General features: G+C 28.7%; 2 protein-coding genes across 4 annotated transcripts; one reads left to right on the top strand and one right to left on the bottom strand.

Annotated features, from left to right (window-relative positions):
- Nucleotides 1-1,603: 1,603 nt before the first annotated feature.
- LOC140666100 (thyrotropin-releasing hormone-degrading ectoenzyme-like) lies at nt 1,604-12,358 on the bottom strand. Of its 3 annotated transcripts, none has more exons than XM_072892904.1 (13): nt 12,200-12,358; nt 10,664-11,278; nt 8,487-8,951; nt 7,761-7,950; nt 7,091-7,238; nt 6,827-6,905; nt 6,229-6,614; nt 5,497-5,777; nt 3,966-4,159; nt 3,532-3,846; nt 3,366-3,435; nt 1,950-2,051; nt 1,604-1,801 (listed from the first exon to the last, which is right to left on the bottom strand). In XM_072892904.1, the coding sequence occupies exons 2-13, from the start codon at nt 11,245-11,247 to the stop codon at nt 1,655-1,657; spliced, it is 2,961 nt and encodes a 986-aa protein (XP_072749005.1). In that variant the 5' UTR covers nt 11,248-11,278; nt 12,200-12,358; the 3' UTR covers nt 1,604-1,654. The 3 variants fall into 3 exon arrangements, 2 of the variants coding, with proteins under 2 accessions (XP_072749005.1, XP_072749006.1); XR_012046702.1 differs by having other exon boundaries at nt 1,667-1,801; nt 1,950-2,064; XM_072892905.1 differs by lacking the exons at nt 1,604-1,801; nt 1,950-2,051 and adding an exon at nt 3,186-3,251.
- A 1,404-nt stretch (nt 12,359-13,762) lies between these two features.
- On the top strand, nt 13,763-19,258 carry LOC140666076 (uncharacterized). The gene is given in 6 exon segments (XM_072892847.1): nt 13,763-13,857; nt 13,937-14,330; nt 14,431-14,505; nt 14,582-14,641; nt 14,727-17,075; nt 17,078-19,258. Coding segments are annotated over 5 exon segments (4,674 nt in total). The 5' UTR covers nt 13,763-13,857; nt 13,937-14,005; the 3' UTR covers nt 18,943-19,258.
- Nucleotides 19,259-22,044: the final 2,786 nt, after the last annotated feature.

Genomic DNA, 22,044 nt, shown 5'->3' with positions numbered 1-22,044 from the left:
TCGAAACCATATAACTTTTGTCTCAAACATTTTTTCGTGCGATACGTATTTCTTCGAATATTTAAATGTCTTAAGATAAAAAACTCACCCTGTATAACACTATATATATCATATTTCTATAAAATATAACACATTACCATCATCCGCGCCAATGGAGCGTCTTTTCAGTTGCGGGCAACAGATATTTGTACCTCAAAGAAATCGTTTATCTGATAATATGTTGGAAAAACTAATGTTTTTAAAAAATAAAAATTTGTAATTTAAGTCTAAACCTTTAATGTATTAAGCTGAAATGTATGCTTATATTTTTTATAGTTTTCTGAAGTATATTATTTTTATATAAATTGTAATTTTGAATATTATCTTAAAAGTATCTAAATAAAACATTCAACTAATTTATTTTTTATTTAGATATATTTAAATTAAGATTATCTTTATTTTATCTCAGATATAGACGCATTATATTTTATCTTATCTATATGTAGATTATTTCAAATTATCTAAGCGCAACACTGGTAGTATGTAATATAGAATAGGAGTGTTTTTTGAGAAAGGTGATTTTTTAAATTTAAAAGTGATTTTTATGTGATCTTGAAACGGCTTCCAGGGTGAATGACGTTCCTCTTAAAATTGCAAAACTTTTATATAAGACATTTTTTTTTAAATGCTTTGTTTTTGAGATATAATTTTGTAACATTTTGAACGACTCACACTGTATAGTTTAATCTAGCCATACCGTTTTGGTACACACATACACGCACACACACACATGCACATGTACAAGATATAATTATCAGATATACTTTTAATAAACAGATTCTTTGACCAATTTAAAAATAATTTTTTTTTCGAAAATGTCAAAAGAGGTCATCATTATTCTAAAACAAATTAATTTTGTAAAACATTTAATCGAGAATACATTTATTTCAAAATGTATATAACAAATAAATAAACTATTTGTATAGTGAAAATAATAAACTAGATAAGAGAGATATTGATATTATAAAAATTATAAGAAATATTTTGATATTATAAGAATAGAATTGATTATAGGATTATAGGAACCTTTAAACAAAAGTAATAATATTACATAATTTATTATAAATCGGAAAATGCACACGTGGATACATATAAGAAGAAAGTTAACTAATAATATTAAAAATATAAATAAATATTATAAATTCTACAATAATTTTCAAGTTCGTATAATAACTATTAACTAATTAATTAAATATAAATTATGTGACAATATATGTATATTCAAAATCATATTATTAAAATATATTATATATAATATTATTGAACAGTTGTCATTGCTACATATTTATTATTTTATTTATTTTATACACATATATACACATAGACAATAATTAAAATTAATTCTTATAATAATATATTAAGAATAATATTAACAAAATATTATGCTTAATAATATTAAACTGTAATTATATTTACATGTGTAAATATATATATATATATATAAATATATAAATATATATATATATGTATGTGTATATATATGAATATGTATATTATATATTTAAATATAAATATTGTTTATATATGATAATTCCTTAGTATAAAAACAATATTACATATACATATATTTTGTTGTAATTATGATTATTCAGGATTAATTTCTTTTGAAAACTTCTTAATATTTTAAGGACAGAAAGAATATCTTAAAATATTTCTTTATTTCTCCGATTTCAGATAAACGTCTTTGTAGTTTTTTGTAAGCACCCGACATCCATTCTTTCATAATATTTTTATACTTGTAAAAACTAGCTTCAATATTTGCCTAAGTCAGATTATTTTGAATTAATGTAATAAATTTGTGCCATCTTAAAAGACTCACATAATTAAAGGACAAAATACTTGTGACATATATTACAGATATAAATATTAATAGAAAGCTTAATATAAATATAATTTTGAATAAAGTTTACCATTTCAGGGAGAGTTTCATTTTCCTTGAGTATACGCATAAAATTAGTTTTATATGCTTCAATCTGAATGAATTTTCTCATAATATTTTTCAAGTTCGAGCTCTATGTAGAATAACTTCATCAATATTTATTGTCAATAAATAGTAATTTCATTTAATAAAATTTTTTAAATTTAATAAGAATGTGTAACGGAATAGTATTTCGGTAATTAGCTTAATAAAAGCATAATTTGAAAAACCCTTCTTAATTTTTGACAAAAAATTATTTCCTAAAATTTTGCCAAAAATTTCTCTTATTTAAAATTATATGTATGCCTGTATATCATATATACATATATTTTATTTTAAATATATTGAAAATAATAAATAATAGTAATTATGCATAATAAAGGGTGACTTATATATTATATATATATATATATATATATATATATATATATATATATACTTATATTATATATATATATATATACATATAGATATATAGATATATAGATAATAATTCTAAATGAAAGCAATAAATTTTAGAAGTCGAAAATGCGTCGAAATTAAAAGGGGTTTTTATACATATAAGCATATACTCCTCTCTAAGCAGTTACATTCCTCTAAATAGAAAAGTAAAAATTAGGTTCTTATTTTTTTCCTCAAATTTTAGACAAGTTAAAAGAAATGAAATTTATGACATTTTTTACTACTAAAAAAAATTCTTATATTTTTTTAATTCTCTTGTATTGTTATAAAAGAATAAACTTATGTTTTTTCTTATTAAGTAATCCTTATTCAATTTTTTATTAGGACTTTTTAACAGCCTACAATGTCATCATTTAAAAATATACGTTAGAAAACTTGATTTCTTTAGAAACTTTTTATTTGTTTTATTATTTTTGTAAAATCAATAATTTAAGTACAAATTTTGCATGTAAATAAATAAATACAATATTATGCACAATTTTATTCTTTTATTTAATGATGCGAAAAAATTTTAAAAATATAATTAAAAGTATCCTTGTTGCCAGTTGTAACTTACCATCAAATTTCATTTTTTTAATTTGTCCAAAATTTAGGAAAAATAAGTAAAAACTTAATCTTTACCTCTTCTTTTAGAATAGTGTAATTCTCAAGAGAGTGATATAGGAATATATGGTTATATGAAAGATCATTATTATTTTTCAACAAAAAATTATCTTTGGTAGTATATGTGTTACAGACACTTTGTAAATCTTTAAATGCTAACTTATAAAGATTCGGCGTTTTATAAAAAGGCTGAGTTTTTTTTTATAAAGAAAGTTGATTTTACAAAAGCCTACAATATATACATATATATATATATATATATATATATATATATATATATATATATACATTAGACATAAATAAGCTTAATAATGAAAAAAATAATCAGGTTTATAATATTTACCGCAATTAATTGTTCTTCAGAATACATATGATTAATAATGGCAATAATAATGGCAAGTCCATTGACACCTCTATAAAAAACAAAAACACACATATAGTTATTATGCGTAATTAATTTTCGTAATTGTAAACAGTATTAGTGCGAAAAAAATACTTTTAGTTATTACCTTGGCGTTAATTTATCAAAATCGTTTAATATTTTCAAAAACACATTATTGTGCTTTACATGTTTTGCAATAATAAAAAAAAAACTAATCATATTTCTCTTGATTTGTATTTCATTATATGTTTCGTTATGTTTGAACATTATTGATTCTAAATATTCTTCTATAATTTCATTTGAAGCACAAGCTAAAAATTCTAAAAGTCTATCATTATTAATATATTTTTCCCTTGAATTGTCCTTCACCATACGCCAAATATGACTCTCTGCTGACATCAAACCTTTACAGTATAACCACTCTTGCCACCACGGTAAAACTCTACAACATCCAAAAATAAAAGTTTGATATAAACATATTTAGCGCTGTAATATTGTATCTTGATTCAATAATTGAATGTGCGAATAATGGTAAAAAACTGTAATACTTAGAAAAATTACTTATTTTTATCCGACATATATACAATATGTAAAATCAATTTGTCATAAGCTTTTATGAGGCAATTCGGGTCATCGAGAATACACAACCATTTAATAGCTTCTTGTCTTAAACATTTAGTAAGATCACTTTCTTTAGGCTCTTCTTCGTATTTTATTTTCTCAAGTAGTTTGGTCAATATATTTTTTATTTTCTCCTAAAAGTTATCCAAGTCAAATAATTATATCGGTTTATAGTAAGCGTGTAGCGTTGGACATTCAATTTCTGAACAAGTAGATTGAAAGAAAAGCAGGCTGAACGAACAGCCACTGCAAAGTCCTAACATTACTTATTTTAAATTAACATCCCTTGATCTCTTCATGTAAAAATAAATTAAAAAATTTGAATGTCTAGCTTTGTACGGACACGATTCGAGTGGAACACTATTTTGTTGGAAAAGAAATGAATCTCATTTTATTCTCAAAATTATCCAATTAATGTATTAATTTTAATCTCAAATTTATGTGAGAGTGTCTTATGTTAACGTAAAAAATTTGGGTTTATAGTTTATACGTATAAAAACTCTTTAAGTTACTAAAAGACACTTGAACAAACCGAATAAATATATCTCACTTACTGAATCAATATGATTTAATTCAGTAAATTAATTTTTAAAATTCCGGTGGTTTTTCATTAACATTCTGAGTACATATATTAGTGTGTGTGTGTGTGTATATATACAGTGCTTGACAAAAATCTGAGCATAGATGGTTAAAAAAAAGTTAAAAAATGTTTAAAAAACGTTCAGTCAATTTTGCAATATGATACACTCAACTTATTTTGTAATATAATTAAGTGACAATATGATGTACATCTTTAACGCAAATTGGCATATCGCAGGACCAAAAGTGAAATGGCAGACATTACTTGTGATATAAATCTCTTATAATATGTAAAGTATTCACATTAAATCGTCGTATTTATTTCATATCACAGCGTTATAAATTTCTTTATATCGAAATAGACACATTATTATAAAAGAAATTATACATATCTCTCTGTTCGTTAATACGGATAGTTTTAGTAAATAACTACTACACTCACTATACTGTTTAATTTGAACCACAGCATACATACAGGCATAGCATGCGCGAGTGAGAGAACGTGAGGGCACAGTTCAGAGTGTGTCTTTTTCTACGTTTAGCTTACTCTCACTTCTCGAACGTTCACTTTAATTTATTAACAACATCTGATACTCTTACAAAATTACCGATCTTTTTTTATTACTATACGTACATATTATTTTAAATTGAAATTTTAATAGAAAATTACTTTAACATATGAGAAAAATATATATTCAAAAATCTAATGTATGTTTAACAATTATAATATAAAACTGAAATAAAAACTTTTCTTAAATAAAAAAGATTTTATCATAAATAAGAATACAGAAAAACATACTTGAACCTTTTTAGCTACATATATTTTATTTTCTTGGAAAATATGACATAAAATAATTTAAAAACTCTTTAACTTATTAATTCTATTATTTACCTTGACATTTTGAACTTCTTTATCTGGAAATGGAAATATGCTCGACATGTGTTCAAAAGCTTTTATCATAGGATACCATGCTATATAATTTGTCTCTTGTCCAAGATAGCTCGTCAAGTTCCAGAATAGGAAAGAATTGAGTTGGCCATTTATCATAAAATAAAATGCATCGTCGATGATTTTAGCACGATTAAGAACATGTATTTTTGTATATTCTATAGAGTTCAAATATTCTGCAATTTTTTGCCAGTTTTCAGGATCGTAATTAACGCGATAGTATCCTGTAGTAAATAATTTTTATATTATTAAATTTTCACTTAATTGATTTATTATATTTATTAAAAAATATTTATAATTATCTGCATTTTAAATATTTGAGTAGTTTCAAGAATTAAAAAAAAGAAAGACAATTTATAATAATTAAGAAAAACATAATTTTAGAGTTATATTTGTAGTAATATTGCGTAGAATGAAACTATATAAGAAATTATAAATCCATTTATATTTATTTTAGCTTAAATAATAATACATGCGAAATTGAATTTATTTTACGTTAATCGATAGTAAAATGCAGAGAATACGTCATACATTATTTTTTGAAATACTATATAATGTTACTATGTATTTATTTATATATTGCGTAGTTATTAAAAAAGAATATAGTTAACATTGTATAATGATTTAATATTTTAATTATGTAAAAATATAATAAATTTGTTAATCAATATTCACCAGTTTGTCGTAAATTGAATATTACCCAACCATTATCTTTTAAAGAAACTTGACAATTTGGCTGGGACGACGACAAAAGTATTAATCTTTTGTCGTAAAGCGGAATTCTAAGCTTGCTAAAATTTGGTTTATTTTGAGAGGTATAAGTTACAGGAATCCAGAAAGCGTATTTTTTAAGTACTTCATAATTTTCTATTGTTATATTATATACATTTGCTTTATTTGAAATATCTAGCGTTATTTTCAACACAGGATAATTTATAGATTTCATCCAATCATTTACTATTGTTGAAGGAAGCATTAGTTCTTTCTCAGGATATAATTTGCTTAAAATATCTTGCATAGTGAGCCATAAATTTTGGAGAAGATTCTTCGACTTAAACTCACTATATTGGTTAAAAATTGGCATTATTGACACAATAAAATCAGTACTGATCGTAAATTACGTATAAAAAAAATATCAAAGTGTTATTTAATTTATACACTTTATACATCTTACATAATTGCAGTATTTAGTATTTTATATGCTAGGTTCTATAATGTATAAGTAAATAATATATTAAAATGGTGTATACAATATATTTCATAATATACTCACATATTTAAATGTTCATAAACCTTCCGATGAAACATGTTATCGGTAATTACATTCTGCAGCATACGTAATATTAAAGGTGCTACAATTCAAATAATAAAATGTGATTAATATATAAGTTTTCTTAGAAGTCTTTTAACTACATTTTTTATAATTTTTTAAATTTTAATTTACTAATATGTACATATGTAAATATATATATATATACTTATATTCAAATATATTTATTGACTTGATTCATTCAAATACATTTATTGATGTTTTTACCTTTAACGTAACCGTAAAAAGAAGAAAATGCATTATTTTCGGAAAAATTGGCTTCCTTTATAAAAGACTGATTGTGAGTCTCCAAACGAAGTGATTCATAATAAACCTGAACTACAAATAAATCCAACATTTCGGAATTTTCGTAATCCTAAAGCAGAAAGATTTAATTTGAGCGAATGAATATTTTGTCGAATGAAATATACACATTTAATGCTTTTATTCAATATAAATTTGTATTTTATCTATATGACCAAATATAGTAAAATTTTTCTATAATAATGTGTAGTGTTTGAAATAGTAGTGTCATTTAAAACTATTTGAAAAAATTATGTCATTTAAAACCATTTGAAATAATTGAAAATTATGGTATTATTTTTTTCTGCATTGAAAATTTTATAATTTTAGAATATCGAGAACCAATATACAATTTAGTCTTTCCAGATACGACAAAGATTTATAAATAGCTTTAGCAATTTTTATACGACAGATTTAATGTTAAAAATCGTTTAAAACTTTTTTATTTTCTTATAATAAAGATTATATCTACTTATACAAATAAAATAATATTTTATTTAACATAAAACCATAAGAAACTTATAAAAATATATAATATATACTTTATATATAATTGATACATTAAGAATATTACCAAAACAATATAAAAAATTACCAAGATAGAATCGATAGCATTAAGTCCACACATTGTAGTAAGACCATCGATAAACCATAACTCAGATGACCAAAATGGATTTATTATATCAGCAAACCATTGATATGCCACTTTGCGCCCTATCAACCGCGCTACTGTTATTTTATGCGCAACAGAATCCAGATTTTTATCGTAAATAATACCTGTTTCACTAAAAAATATAAAAATTAAATTTGCAAGAGCTTAGTAATTACATAAACTTGGCCAAATAATAATTTTGACATATTTTCTGATTTAAAATTAAAAATATCTTCTAAACGGATAATATAATAGATATGGTATAATTGTATATTGTTTTTTATATTGTTTTGTACCGATTATATAAAAATTATGACATAAATTATTGTCATATACGTGATATACATATATATATATATATATATATATATATGATGTATTAAAGTTAACCTATAATTATATATATACTGATTATATAAAAAATCTAACATAAATTATTGTCACATACGTGATATATATATGTATATATGATTGAAATCAACCTATAATTAGTTATAAAAATGTATGTATAATAATGTACATGTATAAAAATTCTACATTAAAACAGTTATATTTTAACGTATGTATTTCTAATTTCTAATTTTATATTTTTAATTTTATTATTCTAATTTTGTTTCTTATAAAAATTGTGTTTTAATAAATTAATATTTTTTCTACTTTTTGAATTACCTATTTAACAGAAGGCCCCAGTTCTCATTGTCATATAGCAAACTATGGATTGCAACAAATTGCACTTTTGGTATTTTCAATTTTTTCCATTCAAATTCAAATAGCATTATTGCTTCGGTTGCTATCATTTCAGAAAATTCCATATCATATAATTCGGGTCTTCTCCATATAATGATTCTAGATCTTAGCGTCTCAAATTTATATAAATCTGCTGACGAGATTACAACCGTCACGATATAAGTGGACATGGGAGGAGTAGTATTAAAGCATGTCCACTTCATATATATTTCGGTTTCATGCATTTCATGTTTGCATGTTTCCTTTTTTTGTGGCAGCATATTTGAAAAAACTTTGTATTTATGATGATGCTTTATGGCAATGTTGAAAGTGGCCTGGATTGTCGGCTTGTCCCAGCATGGAAACAATCGTCGGGCTCCAATCGCCTGAAAATGTATTACGTCCGGCCTACGACATTTTAATAATATTTTAATAATATTGTTATAAATTACAATGATTTTTAATAATCAAAAGCATTATATATACAGAGTGTCTGTCCGTAAATGTCCAAACAAATGTCGCAATTGATTCAAGTTAGAAGAAAGTTGAATAAGAAAAATTTACATGAATTTGAGTCCGTTACATAGTGCATATAAATAAATTTTTGTTTACTCGTGACTTTTTCCAGTTTTAAAAGTCATTTTCATTTTTTTTAATTATCTTAATTTTTTTATATATGTCGATTATTTACAATATTCTGCGTAAAATTTTATAAGACTACGATGGCTAAAAATTTAATTGTTTACGAAGTAAACTTTTATACTTTAATTATACTATACAATTCAAGCATAAAATATTGATTTTTTGATTATCTAGTTTCAATATTTATATGCATAAATAATAAAACGAATCAATTCGTATACAAAGACGCACAGTTGTCTTAAAAAAATATATATAAATTTGCACTTACATATTTTTTTTAAACACAACTGCGTTTTTTTACACCAATTGATTCATCTCATTACTCTGCACATAAAAGTATTAAGGTAAAATTATCGAAAACTGAATGTTTTAAAGTATTTCGTATTTCATATAAAAGAACTATATCTTTTGAACCTTATAACTCGAAAAATACTTAATAAAAACACTATTATAGTATTTTAAAAAGCTCTTGAGATGAGCTATAAGAATATAGAATAGGTGTGTTCTTGGAGAAAGGTGATTTTTTTAAAATTAAAAGTGATTTTTATGTGATCTTGAAACGGCTTCCAGGGTGAATGACGTTTCTCTTAAAATTGCAAAACTTTTATATGAGACATTTTTTTTAAAATGCTTTGTTTTGAGATATAATTTTGTAACATTTTGAACGACTCACACTGTATAGTTTAATCTAGCCATAGCGTTTGGTACACACATACACGCACACACACACACATGCACATATACAAGATATAATTATCAGATATACTTTTAATAAACGGATTCTTTGACCAATTTAAAAATAATTTTTTTTTCGAAAATGTCAAAAGAGGTCATCATTATTTTAAAACTTTTAATTTTTGCCATTATATCTGTTTACTTAATTGTAAACTTTAAATTAAAATTTTTTAAAAGTTAACTGTAAATTTAACTGAAGAATGTTATTGTATATGTTAATCTCTTAACGCCAAAAAGTTTAATTTGCGAAAAACCTTTTTTGTTCAATCTCATAACTTGAAAATTATTAAATTGATGTCTTAATATTTTTGTTAAGGCGAAATTATCTTTAAATTGATTAAAGAAATCATCGCTTTCACATAAAATTTGGTTACGATACACTCAGTTTTATAAATATATATATATATAGAGCACAGGCGCGGAAAAAAGTACAGAAATATTTTATTTTTTATTTCATGCACATATGTAATAAAATGACATAAAGTATAAATTATTGCATACCCATCTAAACTATTCACCTTTCCATGATAATACATTTTTTTAATTTATTCATCATGTAATTAATAATAAATAGGATTGATTAACAATTCAAAAATAGTATAAAACGTTAAATGATATAAAGTAAAACAAAGATAGTGATATAAAGTATTATAAGAATAAATATTATAAAAAGAGATAATAAAGGATACGAGAACAACAATGACAAAAATTTATATATTTATTGTACTTTTAATATTACTCACATTTCGAATGATTCTCCCCTTGCAACTATAGTCTTCAAAGAAGTAATAATGTTTTCCGTGTTATTAATTGCAGTGACAAATTTTGTAATTAATCTGTAACGTCCACTTAAAGTTTCATTGAAATATAAAATGCAAATTTGCTTTTCATTTTTATGCTTAATATTTTGGGCACGTAAATATTTAACATTGGTATGTACAGTCTTATTTTGTAAGTCTGCAGTATACATGGATGAATCATTTGTCAACGCTCCAGATAAAAGAATCATTAATGCCGTTGAATTTAAATATATTTCTGTAATTGGACGAGAAATATCGATAATGGCACTTAATTCGCCGTAAAAAACAATGTTGCCTTTTTTTTTATACGCTTCTATATGTAATTTGTAATCTTGATATTTATATATTTCATGTTCCTTGTCTTCATTGAAATATGGTATTAACTTGACGTCGTAACGCACTGGCCTTATATCGCCAAAGTAATCATTAAATGTAATCGATGAGTTTCCCGTATTTTCATTAATTGAAAAAGTTATTATAGTGATAAATATAAGACCGCTATAAAATGACAGTCTTAGAAATGCCATGTCAATTTTTAGGTATCTGTAACAACTGTCCCTGTTGAAAGAAAGACAAATATAAAATAAAATTTAAATAATAAACTTTACTGCAAATAAATTTATAAAGTATTTTTTTAAATTAGTTTTCTTGAGTAATTAAAAATTTTATCCGTGATGAATAACAAACCAATCTACGTATATGAACATGCTATTTTCAAAAGATGATTATATTTTTAGTAAACTAGCAACGAATAATCAACGGAATAGTCAACAGAAAATTAAATTTTTTTCGATTTTTTTGGTATGGCTCTTCAGGCATGTAAAAACACATACATATATGTGCACGCGCGCGCACGTGTGTATGTGTATGTGTGTGTGCGGGCAACTAGATCAAAGACAATTTGATTTTATATATATTATACACATTTTTTTTAACGAAATAAACGTTTATTGTTTGTTCATTATTCGTTCAAATATATCGAATCAGTAATCGATTTTAAAGTAAACTTGCAAATTATTATTGATATTATGGAAAGATATAGAATAAACTTGTGCACGGTATTATATAAACATGGTAAGTTTTGACATTGTAAATGTATTTTTCAATTTTTTATTATCCATTTAAAAATATATGGATTAAATATAAAAATTTTCTTTTTTAAATACTTCCCTTTTTTAATCTTTTTTCTAATTTAAAGACATTCTATAACAATATTATAATAAAAAAAGATTTATGTTTTTGTCAGATATATGTACATAAAGCTTAAGAATATGTATAGGTTTTGTAAAGAATAAAAGAAAAAGAAATGAAAGAAATTAATAAAATTTTCAACAATTCAACAATTTTGAAAATAATTTTTAAAGGAAATATAATCTTATTTTATGTGTTCATATTATAGTACTATTTAGATTGCGTTTTATATATCTTTTACGTACTTTAAAAAGAAAGTTATATAATATTATGTTTCTAGAGACTTACCTTGTATACTAAAAATGCGATGTTAATTCTAATACAATTCCTTTTCTTCTCAGAACTAGTTAAAGTTGATACTTTATCACCGTGAATCGTTAATCTGTACTATCGTGATCTTAACGCTTCAAGAGGTAATCGAAAACTGGCAAGGTCGATGTAATAGACATCATAATAAACACAAATATATTTACAACTTATATGAGATCATCAAATCCTACAAAATTTAAATTTAGAATTATATTTATGATATTTTATTGAATAATTATGATATTTTAAGATTCATTGATTATGCTAATTTTTGATATTTATTTATGTATTATATATTTTGTTAATTTCATATACGATTTAATAAGCAATGTAGAAAAATAAGTATTTATGTTTTCCTATGTCTATAAATAATAATCTTTACATGTTGAGAATTGAAGATTTTCCATATCAACGTACTTTTATATATTTATTTTTTATGTAATACGTAAATAATATATTATAATTATTTTAATTAGTATATGTTAAAGTCATTTTAATCGCGTTAAAATGCTTTATGCTTATTTCTATCGTCTATATTAATTATAAAAGCTAAGTATTCATTAATCATACAAACATTTTTTTAACAACGTGAGAAAATAAACCTTTATCGGTTCTTCTTTACTCGTTTTGAATAGGTACATTGAATCAATATTCGAATTAATCTTGCAAATCATTGATTATGTGCCATAACGAAAAAGTATATAGAATAAATGTGTGTACGATATTAAAAATTGTAATTTTTAACATTGTAATTGTATTATTTAATTTTCTATTATTCATTTAAAAATATATGAATTAAATATAAAAAATATTTAAAAAGTTTCCGTTCTTATAGATAAAGATATAGTCATATAAGCTCATATTGTGCAAAATTTCGGATATTATCATATATGAAAATTATATAAAATTACATGTGTTATCAAATATTTTCATATTTAATTATGTATATGACCATACTATACTCATTTTTCCTCGGATATACTTACAACTGAAGCATCTCTTTTTATCATATACTGACGTATTTATCTTGGCGATTGTCGTGTACATTTCATCAGACATTGGTTACAATTTTGCCACCTAAGAATGATACGTCATCTCAAAAATTTGTAGTTTGTCACGTACGTTCTGACCCATGTCGAATATTCTGGTAAGATTTCATCAAAATGATGGCTGCATCGGTGTTCGGAAGATTTGCAGTCTCAAATTACATGTAGTTGTCATTTAATCTTGACAATTTTTGCGATTTGTCACGTACACTTTAAACATTTTAATAAGATTTAATAAGAAGATGAAAATCAGACTAGCTGTATATTGGCGCTCGGAAGATTTGCAGTTTCAAATTACATGCAGCTGGGATTTATCTTTGACACTATCACGTACGTTTAGAACATTCAAGTACGATTTCATTAGATTGAAATCTGAAATGATGAATCAGCAGCCGTACATTAGCATTTGGAATCTGTTGCATCGACGATAATCCCCTCCACAGCTCAATTGTAGTGCTAAGTAATTGCGTTTAAAATTACTTACTTTAGTATTACATCAATCGTTTGTGTAATAGGTTTAAAAGTGTACTCTGCTAAAGAAAGCAATATAAATTATTACATTCTGACTACGGAAACTCTGCCAAAGAAAGAGTAAAATCCGATTACTTTAAAAAACTTAAAAAATTTGTGTACTTGTTATATATAATTGTTTAATTATTAATATTTTTAGGATTTAATCCGAGCCTTATTTCGTATATATACGTTTATATCCTGGGTTAAAAGTACGCGTGATATCGGAATGGCAGAGCTCAAAGCAGTGATATCACAGTGCATAATTATAGGATCAAATTTGATGTCTACATTAAATCGTAACCGATATTTATCCCGGTTATCAGACAAGTCGGCAGAAATTAATTTGTCAGTTTTTGAAACTTTTGCGCGTGACAGTACGAATACGTTACTCGGACTACTGTATAAATTAGGTCATTTCAACGGTTATGAAGAATTGTTACATATCGCGGGTGAAATAATTGAAAAACGTGAGGCGGTTAATCACAAGGAGGAGGATGTAGGAGGTTATGTAGACTTTCTGTTATTTAATTACAGAAGAATCCGATTAACCGGTGAGTAAATGTTTTTTTATTTTATATTAGAGTATTTGTAATGTAACAAGTATCAAAACATACGATGACAGAAATTTTTCAAATTTCTAATAATTTATAGATCAGGCCAACACCGCGAATGACGCAGGAAGTCGAAAACGTCGGTCTGAAGAAGAGCTCGAGACGCGGTTTGCACGTGAGTTTGTGTAAAAATTAATCTTATTTAATCTTTACAAAAATTCTATCGGTACTGATAAAATACTAATTTTTAGGAAAAATTCGATTTGATGTAAATGCTCACGAAACAACTTCGGATATTACATCAACATCAGGTAAGATACAATTTTTAAAAATAAGCACAAGCATATAATTTTAAAATTGGTAAATTTATTTTATTAAAATTTTATTTTTCGTCAGTGCAAAGAAGCGGAGGACCAACTGAAGAAGCGAGTTCTACGGAAGCATCTCACTCTTGCGATATCGGGGACACAATAAGTGATAATACAACTGATAACAATGAAGAGAAAGGCGTCTGCGAAAATCTTCCTAACTCTTCGTCAGAGACAGAAGAGGGAGAAGCGGAGGAAGATGAACAGCAACAACATGAACGTCTTCAGATCAGCGATATTAATTTTAATCATGTAGATTTACTGTCGGAAAATACGCGGCATTTTCGAAAATTCGGTGTAATTGGAAGGGAAGCGAGTTTCGCGATACGCCCGATGCTTGAAGGTGGTAATATTTATCGTTCATTAGAAAACGCATTTCAGAAAATTCACGGATATGCTTTACGTTCGAGCAATCCCAACGATTACGTAGGATTAACGTTCGATTCGCCAAATTTAACGCATGGTCCTGCCGGGATATCCTTTCGCCCTGCGCGCGACTTGAACAGCGAGGATATTTGGAAACTCGTGAGTTCGCTAGCACAGAGCGCAGGGGGACTCGATATCGCAGAACACTTTAATATTCGCATTTTTAACGTGACAGTACCTTCGGGACGAGGTCGAGTCAGATTAACACGCGAAAATGTTGTTGTAAAGCGTTCGATATTATCGATAAAAAATACCGATAATTTGTGTTTTCCCCGTGCTCTCGTAGCAGCGCGAATTTATTGCGAACGCGGTAAATTGCGTGCAGGGGAATTACACGAAAAATGGAACGCGGTAAGAACACCTCAATCCTCGTTACAGAAAGAGTTGGCGAATCAATTAACGAGGAATGCCGGTGTCGTGATACCGGAGGAGGGATGCGGAATTCGAGAAATCGAACGTTTCCAACAACATCTCGCTGTTGACAATATCGCGATAATTGTTTATGATTTTAATACTTTTGCTCGTGGTGGAAAACCTATGTACGACGGTACCGCGATACTCGCTTCCCTCAGACGCGAACCCACGTTAACTCTAAACATTATGTATTACGAACATTCGCGGCATTATAACACTATTTTAAATTTAAAATCCGCCGCGGGATGTAACTATTATTGCGCACCGTGTAATGTCGGGTTCTGGAATACAAACGGTCACCGCTGCTCAAATAAGTGCTCGCGATGTTTAACTGTGCCGCCGTGTAATCAAACAGACGTGGAAATCCTTAAATGTAACGTATGTAATCGCGCATTTTTCGGGGCGGTGTGCTTCGAGCGTCATCGTAGTGAAAAATCGTTTGACGGCAAATCAACCCCGAGTATTTGTGACGCTGTACGATTTTGCGGGGAATGTGGTCGCATCGTTAAATCGAGAATAAAACACGAATGCGGACTTTCGTATTGTAAATTATGTCGAACACCAAAGGATGGAAATCATTTATGTTACATGCAGCCTCTTAATCGCGAAAACAGATCGACTATCGAACCGTCGACGGCGCCGATAACGGATACACAACCCGATGAAGAAACAAACATTCGCAAAAAAGGGCGAGTAGCTTTTATATTTTACGATTTTGAAACGAGACAGGATGAGACGCTCGAAGGTACAACCTACGTAAAAAAACACGTTCCTACTCTTTGCGTGGCACAACAGATTTGCGAAGCGTGCGTTCAAGAAAGCGACATGAGGGTGCGATGCCGTTGGTGCGGAACACGCGAATTCGTATTCCGTCACGAACCGGTAAAACAATTTGTTGATTTTGCTACGCGAACGACAAAATGTTTCAAGCAGCTTATTTGTATAGCGCATAATGCGAAAGCGTTCGACGCCCAATTTATCTTGCAACATATCGTAGAAAATTGTAACAACCTAGAGCCGAGACTAATTTTAAACGGATCAAAAATAATAGAATTAAAGGTAGGACGTACGAAATTTATCGATAGTATCAATTATATGCCGATGCGATTATCCGAGTTACCGAAAGCTTTTGGACTACAGGATACCCCGGATAAGGGTATTTTTCCGCATTTGTTTAATACTCGCGAAAATCAAACGTACGTCGGTCCGTTACCCGACGTGCATTATTATTCTCCGGACACGATGAAACTAGAAGAGCGCGAACGCTTTCTTGCATGGCACACGAATATGACGCAAAAAAACAGCGTGTTTCATTTCCAACGCGAGATTGTACAATATTGTCGAACCGACGTTGATATACTTCGACGAGCGTGCATGGCATTCAGGAAAATTTTCTTAGATCGCGGTAATGTATGTCCGTTTGAGGAATGCACGACTATTGCTTCGACGTGCATGACTGTTTTTCGGAAAAACTTTTTACGCTCGAATACGATAGGTATCATTCCAATGGGAGGCTACAGAAAGGCGAGCAATTATTCGCGAAAGCCCTGCAATGGTTAATATGAATGGAACGTGAACTCGGTCATTCTATAACCCACGCTGGGCGTGCGCGCGAACATCGCACGATCGAGGGCACGCTCGTCGATGGATATTATGAAACGTCTAATGAGGGAACGAAGCAACGTCACGTATTACAATTTCACGGATGTTTTTGGCACGGGTGTCCTTCCTGCTTTCCTACGAATCGCGATAGATCGCTTTCGACATCAGATTGTAAGGATACAATCGACTCGAGTTACGAACGAACTCTTGCGATCTCGTGGCGACTTCGTCAACGTGGTTACTCGCTCATAGAAAAGTGGGAGTGCATTTTTGATCGAGAAATGCGGGATAATCGCGAAATGTGTAATTATCTTGAAAATCACCCATTAGTGGAAACGCCACCGCTCGATCCTCGTGACGCATTTTTCGGAGGACGCACAGGAAATATCGTGACACGATATGAGATTACGGGTGCAGAGAAAATACGTTACGTGGATGTATGTTCTCTGTACCCATATATATTAAAAACGGGTGCTTTTCCGATTGGACATCCAGATATTTATGTCGGTAATGAATGTTCCGTTTTAATCGGTAAAGCGCCAAATTATAATTTTGACAAGCTCGAGGGTCTCATAAGGTGCACGGTGCTTCCTCCGCGCGAACTATTTCATCCTGTACTTCCGTATCACGTACGCGGAAAATTGCTTTTTGCCCTATGTCGCAGTTGTTGCGAAACATTTTCGCAAGAGACCTGCGCGCATGAAAACATCAGCGAGCGTGAATTCGAAGGTACGTGGGTATCCTGCGAATTACGCAAGGCCGTCGAAAAAGGTTATATCGTGACGGCGGTAAACGAAATTTGGCAATACAAGGTTACTCAACTTGACAGTACGAAACGGCAAGGTGGACTGTTCGTCGAATACATAAATACTTTTTTACAACTCAAACAAGAAGCCAGTGGTTGGCCGAGCGAATGCGGGGAAAACGACGACGTAGCTAAAGAGCGATATTTACGGGAGTACGAAAAAACCGAAGGTGTCGTACTCGATAAACGCAACGTTGCTCGGAATCCCGGTTTACGCTCGGTCACAAAGTTGTGTTTAAATTCTTTTTGGGGTAAATTCGGTCAGCGTCCCAATTTGCCGAATACCAAGGTTGTCAGAACGCGACAACATTTTTTGACACTGTTAACGAGCGCCGAGCACGAAATAACCGACATATTACCCGTAAACGATGAGGTAATATATGTTTCGTGGCGATTGCGAGAAGAGGCGGTCGTTCCCTCTCCGTTGACTAATGTAGTGATAGCGGCGTACACGACGGCACAGGCACGTTTAAAATTATATTCATACTTAGAGCGATTAGATCGTCGCGTTTTATATTATGATACCGATTCGTGTATTTATGTGAGCAGCGGTAATCCGAATGAGTATGAACCTCGTACGGGAAACTTTTTGGGCGATATGACGGATGAGCTCGAAAGCTACGGTCGCGGTAGTTATATCGAGGCATTCGTGTCCGGGGGCCCAAAATTTTATGCCTACGTTGTTCGTACACCAGACGGTCGAGCACGCGAATGTTGTAAAGTAAAGGGTATAAACCTAAATTATGAAAATTCGCGTTTAGTAAATTTTAACAGTATAAGAAATTTATTATTAACTAAAGAAAGAGTATGTGAAAATGAAGAGTCCGAAGAAGTGTCAACGGAAAATTCAATACTCCTTCATTTCAAATCGATTCGTCGTACCGCGTTTCATGAGATCGTAACGCGGGACGAAACTAAAGTATGCGCGCCTGTATTATTAAAACGCCGATTTATTAATAATCGCTGCTCGTTACCGTACGGATACATACAAAAATAATAATATTCTTCTCTAGTTTAAGACCCCTGTATTTTTCCACATTTGTATTAGAAAATAATGTAAATTAATATAAGAATATTGATTTTTCTAAAAATCTGTATCAATAAAAGTGAGCATTTTTATTTTAAATCATCTATTTTTTTCACCCTCTCCTTTTTCGCATTTTACGTATAAGCAGTTTCATTACTTTTATTGTTGAAAGAGGATCGCCACCTTCCGAAAGGTGGCGATCAAATAACATCGAATAAAGATTCGATGGTTCTGTTCGGATTTGAACCCGAAATCTTAGGCATAGTGAGCAGACTCTTAAACTCACTGCGCCAGAACCGCACACTTTTATTTTATATATATATACATATGATAAAATAAAGCGACTCGAAATGATGCAGGAATGCATCGCGACCGAAGCGATAATCGCGCGAGCTGTTGACGCAAAGAGCCACGCGCGCCCGAAAGATCGGTGGTGGGGGTTTGTTTTGACGCACCATAGTGCATTACATACTACCAGTGTTGCGCTTAGATAATTTGAAATAATCTACATATAGATAAGATAAAATATATGCGTCTGTATCTGAGATAAGATAAAGATAATCTTAATTTAAATATATCTAAATAAAAGATAAATTAGTTGAATGTTTTATTTAGATACTTTTAAGATAATATTCAAAATTACAATTTATATAAAAATAATACACTTCAGAAAACTATAAAAAATATAAGCATACATATCAGCTTAATACATTAAAGGTTTAGAGTTAAATTACAAATTTTTATTTTTTAAAAACATTAGTTTTTACAACATATTATCAGATAAACGATTTCTTTGAGGTACAAATATCTGTTGCCCGCAACTGAAAAGACGCTCCACTGGCGCGGATGATGGTAATGTTGTGTTATATTTTATAAAAATATGATATATATAGTGTTATACAGGAGTTTTTTATCTTAAGACATTTAAATATTTATAGAAATACGTATCGCACGAAAAAATGTTTGAGACAAAAGTTATATGGTTTCGAGGGGGCGATAAGATGTACTATTAGTTCGATCTTGAATAATAGTTTGAAGGTCATATAAAGGTCGCCTTGAATTTTTTAAAGGGACACCCTATATATTTTTGCATATTCTTGTAGCTTACCTCGAGAACTTTCCAAAACACTATGGTAAAGTATTTTTTCACTAATAACTTTTCGAGTTATAAAATTTAAAAGTTTCAGCATTTTGACATAAAATACAAAATATCTTTTAAAATATTTGTTTTTCGATAATCTTACCCTAATACTTTTATGCATAAAATAATGAGACAAATCAATTGGTGTAAGGACACTGCATCGTTATCTTTAAAAAAAAGTTTGTAGTTGCATGTTGTAAATTGCATACTTTTTTTTAAAGATAACGATGCAGTGTCCTTACACCAATTGATTTGTCTCATTATTCTATGCATAAAAGTATTAGGGTAAGATTATCGAAAAACAAATATTTTAAAAGATATTTTGTATTTTATGTCAAAATGCTGAAACTTTTAAGTCTTATAACTTTTGGTTGATACTTACTAATCACACTTTTGTATAGATCTTAATCTGTTCAACGTGATATTTATTTTTAGACTAATATGACAATTCGCCGTATTGTTGACTTATTAGTTCTTTAACTAGATATTCTACGATTAATTCTTAAGCAAATTTTTTAAACAAACTTTTGATAAGAATGACACTAGACACAGTATAATTTGATTATAAATACATGTTCAAGTATAAACTTGACGCGTAATTTATAAATAATTCAGAAGAATGAGAGTATTCATGATGATCCATTATTTAATCTGACATAGTTGTTTAATTTTTTATTCTTAAAATTCTCATCTTAATGTGTGTAAATAAAATTATTAAATATTCCCCCAATTTATTTTTAAAAAATGCTTGATTATCTCTTTGTCGGCTTACTTGTGCAAATATTACCAAAGCCCGCTTGAAACTAATATCAGTCAATCAAATCAACGAATGCATGCAGAATCTCAAATGAAGAGTGAGCAACTGTTCGTGATTAGCATATATTCTTATCTTATATTCTAAAAGTTACACCAATCATGAATAACCGCTCAATGAACAGTCGTGCTTCTAGATGCACGCAAGATCACGCGAAATCTATCGAAAACCGCCGAGCAGTTTTGAATAATTTTGATGCGAGAATTTAAAATTATTTAAATAAGTAATTATGGAGAATAGATGTAATTCGCGAGATATATCGAGAATATAATATTTTCTCTTGAAAAATTCATCACGTAAAAATGGATATTTGACACGATAATACACGCATTCGAATTTTTGGTGACATATATATATCTCTATATAATTACTTCCCTGGGAAAAAAAGTTGGCTATATATGGATTTTGTCAATATCTGATCATGTCTTATCAAGTATAGTCATATATGATATTATATGATAATTAAATATAAAGTCGTATGATATCATATATGATTTTATTTAATTATCATATTATTATATATAACTACAGTCGGACCTCTTATCCTATGACTCTCTTATGCTACGAAACCTCTTATCCTACGACAAAAAATCCTCTTATGCTACGACCGCGAAAGGGGAATTATACCCTCACTCTCAAATTTTTGTCGTAGGATCAGAGGTTTAAGGGGAAGATTCCGGACCGAAAATATCGTAGGATAACAGGTCCGACTGTATATTTGGCAAGATATGCTCAAATATTGACAAAATCTATATATCGCCAATTTTAAATGGACTTTTTTTTTCCGAATCTGTAATATAAAAATTATATTTTTTACGCATATAAAAAGGAATTACATTTCTCTCTATGTAAGTAATTTAAATATAAAGCTGAACAATCAGTGTAACATTAATTGATATTTATAGAAGAAAATATTATAGTATACTATACTATATGGGCGCGTTCGAGCAGACACTATTAGCGTTAACAGCGTCGTTCTATCTTTGTTCAACTTTTAATGGGTAACAAAGATAGAATGACGCTGTTAGCGATAATAGTGGTCTCCCCGAACGTGCTCTATATAAAAAGATTTTTATTTGAAAAAAAATTACACACACAATTGCGTAGCAATACAGAC

The sequence above is a fragment of the Anoplolepis gracilipes genome, chromosome 5, assembly GCF_047496725.1.
Source record: "Anoplolepis gracilipes chromosome 5, ASM4749672v1, whole genome shotgun sequence".
Taxonomy (NCBI): domain Eukaryota; kingdom Metazoa; phylum Arthropoda; class Insecta; order Hymenoptera; family Formicidae; genus Anoplolepis; species Anoplolepis gracilipes.
The sequence above is the reverse complement of the archived record's forward strand: the minus strand, read 5'-3'. Positions and strand labels throughout refer to the sequence as shown.

What these genes read in the sequence shown, in the direction of transcription:
- LOC140666100 (XM_072892904.1), bottom strand. Translation starts at nt 11,247, where the DNA reads ATGGCATTTCTAAGACTGTCATTTTATAGCGGTCTTATATTTATCACT. An exon ending in TTTTTACGGTTACGTTAAAG is followed by an intron (nt 6,906 to 7,090) that starts GTAAAAACATCA and finishes TTTGAATTGTAG; the next exon opens with CACCTTTAATATTACGTATG. An exon ending in TATATGTCGGATAAAAATAA is followed by an intron (nt 3,847 to 3,965) that starts GTAATTTTTCTA and finishes TGGATGTTGTAG; the next exon opens with AGTTTTACCGTGGTGGCAAG.